Source organism: Panthera onca, chromosome D4 (genome assembly GCF_046562875.1).
Source record: "Panthera onca isolate mPanOnc1 chromosome D4, mPanOnc1 haplotype 2, whole genome shotgun sequence".
In the NCBI taxonomy this organism is placed as follows: domain Eukaryota; kingdom Metazoa; phylum Chordata; class Mammalia; order Carnivora; family Felidae; genus Panthera; species Panthera onca.
In genome coordinates this window covers 40,736,182-40,744,113 of record NC_138351.1, presented here as the reverse complement: position 1 = coordinate 40,744,113, position 7,932 = coordinate 40,736,182, and the positions used below count along the sequence as shown (strand labels likewise).

At 44.7% G+C, this 7,932-nt stretch overlaps 1 protein-coding gene across 1 annotated transcript; it reads left to right on the top strand.

Annotated features, from left to right (window-relative positions):
- Positions 1 to 3,589: 3,589 nt before the first annotated feature.
- CER1 (cerberus 1, DAN family BMP antagonist) lies at positions 3,590 to 7,568 on the top strand. The gene is made up of 2 exons (XM_060609738.3): positions 3,590 to 4,299; positions 6,250 to 7,568. Exons 1-2 carry the CDS (start codon positions 3,802 to 3,804, stop codon positions 6,562 to 6,564), a joined length of 813 nt encoding a protein of 270 aa, XP_060465721.2. The 5' UTR covers positions 3,590 to 3,801; the 3' UTR covers positions 6,565 to 7,568.
- The last annotated feature ends 364 nt before the right edge of the window (positions 7,569 to 7,932 follow it).

Here is a 7,932-nt window from a genome sequence, read left to right as displayed (position 1 = left end):
CAACACCTGTTTGTTGAATAAAATGAGCATAAACACAGTGTGCCAGTCCACGGTGCCTTTGGAATTTGGATCCACTTGAAAGTCCTTGATTAGTACAGGAGTGGTGCCTGCCAAGGTTTTCCTTCTGTAACTTATCTTGATAAGCTAGTCTTTCCCCAACAGATTGCAAACTCCAGTGGGTCTGGGCAAGGACACCCTCACCATTTTATCCCCAGGACCTCGTGCAGACTTGGTGCTCAAAAAATACGCCGTATGAATGAATGCATCAGTGACTCCAATGAGCAGAGCATCTTCGGGGAATGAGGTTCTTCCTACTGTCTTCTTTCCACAGAAAGTGGCAGGGAGGGGCGTGCAGGGCGGGGGGGGGGGGGTGTCTATGCTTTGAATAATTTACTGAACTAAATCAAGATAAGGTTTAAGCAGAAGCCACTTACCCTAATTTTCCCTATTCCCTGTTCTTTGGGGGAAAAAAGAGGAAGATTCTGCCTTGTTTTGAGTTCTTTGAAAATAACCTAACCGCCCGCAACCCTATTGCTTTTCCATATTTTGGAAAGAGAGGTAGCTAGGAGACAGTGGCATGCACCCTAAGCAGATTTCTTTCTCTGATCCATCCACCCAAATTCCCTTTTTTGCCTCCCGGTTTACCTCCAATGTCCATCTGTGACCCAGCACTGCCTCTCACCTCTTGTTGCAGGTCTGGGGTTTTCAGGAAAGAACTTAGCCTCTTTGTTTCCTCTCAGAGGGCACTAGACCGTTCTCCCTTCTGAGAGTCTGTAAGAGGGACAGAAAAACGTGGCTGCTGTGTCCTCTCAGGCACGCTGGGATCTCCACCTTCCTGAAGGCATCGTAGTGCCCAGGAAGACTAGGTCAAGTTGAAAGCAGAGTTCAGATGATGTTGAGCGCTGAGCTGCAAATTAGAACGAATGAAATGATGAGATTAGCCTCTCTGGCTCTCATGCGGGCCTGAGGTTGTCCCGGGAAGTGGATTTCGCAGGCGGGGGCCCGTGTAAGCTCAGGCCTGCCTCTCACTGCGGCCTTTGGTCCAAAGTACACCAACCACCTCTGGTGCTCTCTCCACACTACTGCTTCCTGCTGAGTCTGGAGGCCCCCTCCGGACCTACCTCCACTTGGCTCCATCCAGACTGGGAGGTGACCAGATGCCCGTATCACTGAATCCCCATAGAGGCGGTGTATTTTTGTTAAAAGCTACAAAATGTTTATGGTCTCAAGAGTGAGCTACAATGTATCACATACGTAGTTTTAGAATTGACGGAAGGACACAGAGGTCAAAGGCGAATATCATCTCTGCCCTTAGCTGTAAAAGATAGGAGTTGAAGACAGACTTATGTTCTCACCGCAGAAGGCTTTATTTTGCGAGCTTTATCCTTCAAGATATGTGTACATCTTCTCAACAGGTATGACAGAACAGCAAAAGCAAATTCTGCATGAGTACTATTCAAATGATCGAATACCAAAATTAGGACCAGAAGAAGAGGGGGTTAGGACTACAGGAAGGTTAAAAATGGATAACTGACATCACTACAGCTAATGTAATTAGATTACAGAATGCACAATACCACTAGACTCTCCTACCTGCTTGAAGGCAGGAACCAAGTTCTTACCACTTTGTCTTCTGCTCGTATCTAACATGATGTTTAGCCCGTAAAGTAAATCTTCCACAAATTTTTTTTTAACGTTTATTTAGTTTTGAGACGGAGAGAGACAGAGCATGAACAGGGAAGGGTCAGAGAGAGAGGGAGACACAGAATCTGAAACAGGCTCCAGGATCTGAGCTGTCAGCACAGAGCCCGCCGCGGGGCTCGAACCCATGGACCGCGAGATCATGACCTGAGTCGAAGTCAGCCGCTCAACAGACTGAGCCACCCAGGCGCCCCGAATCTTCCACAAATTTTAATGCAATTGTAATTATGTGAGTTGTATCCTACGTGCAGAGCTGGGCAGTCTGAGATCTCTGAGTGTGATCTCTGACCTCTGTTTGGGGAAATGCCAGCCACTGTGATTGATGGCCTTGGAACTTCAGGCGCCAAAAAGTAAAGTTTAAAAGAAATCAGGAAACATAGCTGGCTTCCAGACTATATTTATAATTGGGGCTGAATGGCTAGCTCTGGAAAGCCTATTTCATTGGATAGCTGAGGGGAATCAAGAAATTCAAACAGCAGGCAACTTTTAAAAATACTTTAAAAGAAATGGCAAATACCAATGTTCATTTAGTATGGATCAGTTGTACCTTAATTAATACTAGCCCAGTGGAGGTTTGGTATAGGCAAGAGATATCTCTTCTGAGAGAATTTAGAAAAATGATGGTCCATTTAAAAATGGTTCATTATTGTGAATAAAAGAACTTCCTTTAGGCTTTACGTCACAGAAATCAGGCATGGCTATTAAAAGGAACACAAATGTCTGGAAAAAAGATCCTAACGGGTCACTTCTTGGAAACAAAGCTTCATCAGTACGGAAATGGGGACAATGTTCCAGGATGAGGTGTGTTACTAAAAGCAAGGAATATAGTAATTAAGTTAAAAGGGAAGAAATATAAGCAAGTATGGGATTCATTTCCAATGGAAATACTGTTCAAATGGTGCACAGGGTCAACTGGATGCAATTTTGGGGCTTCAGTGTTGTGGATCTGTTTCTTTCCCATACCCTTGCGTGATTCATACAAGTTTTGAATGATAGGCATCTAGCAACTTTTCCTTTGATTCCTGAAGATGCGTGTTTGTCTCCATCTGCATTTTACCTGCTCATCAATTACTGTAGCATAAGGAAGACGATGTGGATTCTGTAAAGTAAAGAAGTGACGAGCCAGCTTCAGGCCCAGAGCTATCAAACCTGGTTCTCAGAATCCACGTTCTCAAGTCTGGCTCTTTGTTTAGCGAAAGAAAAACAATCTATAGGGTGGCTGGAGGGAGACACTTCCTCGTCTTCACTGAAGACTGGTGAGCAGTCAGGCTATTCCAGTGGACCCTGTTGAGAAGTTTGTGAACAATTGAAAAGTTTATCTGATGGCTGACGGCTGACCCGTTGTGAAATTTGGCATCGAGTGATTCTGCAAGTGAGGGGATTAATTTGGGAACTGTGAGTTTCCTCGCGTGGAAAAGGAGCATGTGTTCCTTCTACTCGCTTATTGTATGAAAATCAATAACCCCAACCACATCTAAATCAGAGGGAGAGTCCTCTGCTCAACAAAGTTAACATCTTTCTTTCTTCCTTTTCCTTCCTTATAATTTTGCTATACTTCTTTGGTTGCCTGTGTGTGTGTGTGTGTGTGTGTGTGTGTGTGAAGCCTAAAGGCTTGGGCTTTTACTAAATGTATGCCTTTAATTTTTATCTGATATACTTCTGTCATAAAACCATGTCTTGTCCTCTCTGTCCCTGTACAAAGCAGATTCACCACAGATGTTCATCGACTCTGGTCCTTCTTCTAATAACAGTGATGGGAAATCCGGCGCGGTTGGGGAGGGGGGTTGGGGAAAGAATGTGTTGATTTCAGGAATAACTGCTCTGTAAATCAAGTGCCAGCTAATTACCCCCTGGGTCCCAGGCTTTCACTGGGGCCTTCTAAAACACACACAACTAAAGAGAAGGCAGGACACCATTAGCACTACATAATTCGAGCAAACAGTAAATGTGTTTACTCTGCCTGGCTCCTGACCACCTGCCTTCCCATCCCACAAGGCAGGTATCTATATATAGGCTCTCCTTGTTTGTTCCTGCAGAGAGTGAACCTTTCCTTTAGACCTCACCATCTGCGCATCTGAGAGAAGCTTGGGCCTTCCCAGCATGGGTCTCCTCTTCCTTCGGCTGCTGGTGCTCCTGCCTCTAGGGAAGGCTGCGCCACACCGGGATGGCCGCCAGAGTCAGACTTCTGTTTCCCCCGCCCTCCTAGAAAGGAGTCGCAGAGAGCTCCCCGTGGGCAACCACGAGGAAGCTGAGGAGAAGCCGGATCTTTTCGTTGCAGTGCCACACCTGATAGGTGCCGGGGAAGGCCAGAGGCAGAGGGAGAAGATGCTGTCCAGGTTTGGCAGGTTCTGGAAGAAGCCCGAGCGAGAAGTGCCCCCATCCCGGGACTCGGTCAGTGGGCCCTTCCTGTCTGGGACCCGGGCCCTCGCCCAGCCCAGAGACGGGATGCAAATGGAGAAATCTCCTCTTCGGGAAGAAGCCAAGAGATTCTGGCACCACTTCATGTTCAGAACGGGCCCAGCTTCTCAGGGGATCATCCTGCCCATCAAAAGCCATGAAGTACATCAGGAGACGTGTAGGACAGTGCCCTTCAGCCAGGTATCTGTTCTGGAGGGGGCGGGGGGGGGATCGGAGCTTGCAAGAAAGGGGCAGGCAACTGGGACAGGTGGAAAGGAGGAGGGAAGGCTGCCAGGGCCTCACCTGACTCCCAGATTTGGCCCTTGGGCATTCATCAGAGGTATTGGCAAAGTATGATCATGCTCCCCAGATTTCCTTCCAACTTGCCATGGTTTCTTGGTATTCTGGAAACTCTGTAAGAGTGATACGATGGTGTTGCCAATCTCAGTAACCATTCATATTGATCGAACAGACCTTTTTTTTATGGGCTCTTTATTTTTATGCTGGCGGGGATCAATCCAGGGAGATAAGTAGGACTGGACCCTCGGTTAGGAAAAGTGGGAACGTAGAGAAGTAACCAGAGCTGGTCTCCAGCTGTTCCCGTAACACTCTTTTGGGATGCAGATGAGCTGCTCAACTCCGCCCACAGATAAGGTGGGAAACACTGGACTCCTCCCCAAACCCTCTCATTCATACTATCTCAGTCTTAATCCCCGTATTTCACACCAAACTACTTGATAGGCAGTCAGGCAGAAGTGGCCACATGGTTTCTAACGTTACCGCAGCAAAAAATGATTTAACTTATTTTCTCATAAGCTTTCAAACAACCGATATCAGCGTGAAATCACATTTGCTGCCCTCAGAAGCAACACCTCCTGCTTCGTGTTGTGTTGGCTGATTTGTGGTTATTATGATTGATTCTGCACTGTTGAGACAAAGGGGCATTCTCCTTATCCGCTGCTTCCAGTCAGTCCTGGCAAGCCCCACACTCCAAATGTTACATGAAATCGAGAAACTGCATCAAGCCCTTAAACATGACGATACTGAACCAAAAGCAACGCAGGGTAGAGTAAAATTTTACGGTCCAATAATGCTACCCAATTAAGCAGGCAGTATTATAAGGTAATTGACTGTGTCAGGCAGTTAAGTATTCTGCCTGAAAAGGCAAGGATATGTAGCAGTAAGTCCATTATCAAATAATAACGACGGCTTTGTTGGCCACGTGCAATTACAAAATTGCTCCTAAGAATTGTGCAGTCAGATTTCCTTTGAAACTCTCATTTTAAATTCTAGGGCTAATTAAATTAAAATTCAGGTGTTTGACCCATATACCTTACAGGGCACACAAAGCCAGGCGAATGGGGTTAGAGGAGGCAAAGGTGATGTTAGATGGGGTTAGAGGAGGCAAAGGATGATTTGCAGACATAGATGCCATCACGAGGCCACGTGCAACTTCGTAGGTTTGAATGTACCACAGGCACTGCAAAATAGAATAGAATTAATGATGTTCTGGTCTGTTCTATGAACAACCGAACAAACACGGATGGAGAGTCTATTGGGTGTAATTCATTGTGAGAAGTAGAAAGATAAGGCACATTGCTTATATAGGAAGTTAGCCATTAGAGTTTTTTCAACTGGTAACATCCAATTAGACAAAATTCCTTAAAGTTTGACATTTAAGATGCAAAGCATTTTCTTTTTAACTTAGGGATTTCCTAAAGGCTAATGTATCAATATACTCAACACAAGAAATTTAGTTACGGTGGCTTTATACTTTTGTAGATTTTTTAACGTTTATTTTTGAGAGAGAGAGAAAGAGAGAGAGATTGAGAGTGGGGGAAGGACAGAGAAAGGGAGGCAGAAGATCTGAAGGAGGCTCTGTGCTGACAACAGAGAGCCTGATGCAGGGCTCGAACTCACAGACTGTAAGATCATGACCTGAGCCGAAGTCAGAACGCTTAACTGACTGAGGCACCCGGGTGCCCCTGCCCTTATAGATTAACCATCACTTGGATATTGTAAAATATCCAAAATTGGAAAGTTTTTGACATTTTAGTCTGAATTATCTTCAGGCTTACAGTCTATCGCTTCTGTATCGCGGATGTTAATGAGATGACTCATGATAACTTAATGGAGATGTTTGCCTTTTAGACGATCACCCATGAAGACTGTGAGAAAGTAGTCGTGCAGAACAACCTCTGCTTTGGGAAATGTGGGTCTGTTCGTTTTCCTGGAGCTGCGCAGCACCCCCACACGTTCTGTTCCCACTGCTCGCCTGCCAAGTTCACCACGATGCACTTGCAGCTGAACTGCACTGGCCTTTCCCCCGTGGTCAAGGTGGTGATGCTGGTGGAGGAGTGCCAGTGCAAGACGAAGACCGAGCATGAGCATGAACCCCTCCTCCAGGCAGGCTCCCAGGCGGAGTTCCATGCGCAGGATCCCTTCATCCCAGGATTTTCCACTTAAAAAGAGATCCCACTAGGACCTTTGAAAAGCAAAACCACAATAGTAAAGGTGCTGGTTATTCAGTGTGCAACTGGTTAGTGGGTGCATACTATTTTAAGGGAAAGGAGGTTTAAAAAGTAGTGAGATAGAACAATCTCGAGCAAATGGTATTCATCTAGTTATTGGTACCTATTCGGGTTCTAGTCTTGGCTCTGCCACACTGGCAGGAGGGTGTTAAGGACTTGTAGAAGCTTTCTGCACCTTGAGGGCTTCATCTCTATATGACGGACTTGAACCGTCCATTCAAGAGGTTTGCCCGAGGCCTTTCATCTACTAAGAGTCCATGATCTTGTGTCTTCCAGTTCTGGTAAAAGCCCTCCATCCGAAGTAGGAAAAGAAAGAAGGTAGACCATAAAAATTGGCTTCTTGAATAGCTTGTCAAAGCACCACCAGAAACACGTACGTAGTGTTTGTGGGAAGGATTCTTCATACTTGTAGGCAGATTTTGCATCTCAGACGGTGTTTTATTTGTCTTCTTCTAGCAAATGCATATTTTAGTTCCATAGATTTAAGGAGTAGCTTGCTTGGCTGCCTCTTTATTTTCGATACTCCCCATACAAAGTTCTTAATGTCAGGTCTCTGGCTTTGAAGAAGGAAGAGCAATGTTACTTTTAGTGGTTTACGTAGGGACATGGAACAATCATTGGTAGCTATGCAAGTGCCTAAATTACGGGGAAATAAAAATATACAACCAGTACCAGGCTTAAAGGTCAATCCAGAGATGCTAATGAAAGTAACCAAGGAATTCCAGTAGACGGCAAATTAAATAAACGGCAAAGGATTAAAAATGGAAACAGTTTACTGGTGAAATCCTTTATCCATGTGCATTTAGGATTAGGTAGTAAGTTAAAGTTCTGTGTCTGGATGACTGTTTTTTTTTTTGTTTTGTTTTGTTTTTTGGGGGTTTTTGCTGCTGTATGAAAACTTCATATTATAAATTTTGTTCTGTAAATGCCACACTTGCAATTTCTGAAAATATTCTCAGTATTTTGATGTATTAAATGTTAGTGTGTGAAGCATTCTGGGAAAGCTCGTGGCATTCAATCATCTTAAATGTTATCCTTAATGGTTTTTTTCTGTCCCATTATTTAAGGGCGCTATCTGGAGATTACCTGCATAGGAGCATTTCTGAAATGATGTCAGGGGCTAATGACAATGGCTCAAGCGTTTTTTCTGACACTTAGTGATTCCATTTCTCCTTCGGTATTTATTTGTATACATACCGTGTACGGACCTGGCATTCCCTAGTCGTATTTCTTTTCCTATAATCATTCTTTTAAAAACTCATCTTCAAATTATTTCAATTATTTGAATCCTATTACTTTCAGT

Excerpts from the sequence above, each read along its gene's own strand:
- CER1 (XM_060609738.3), top strand. The coding sequence starts at position 3,802 with ATGGGTCTCCTCTTCCTTCGGCTGCTGGTGCTCCTGCCTCTAGGGAAG. Across the intron at positions 4,300-6,249 it reads GGACAGTGCCCTTCAGCCAG|ACGATCACCCATGAAGACTG; the intron begins GTATCTGTTCTG and ends TTTGCCTTTTAG.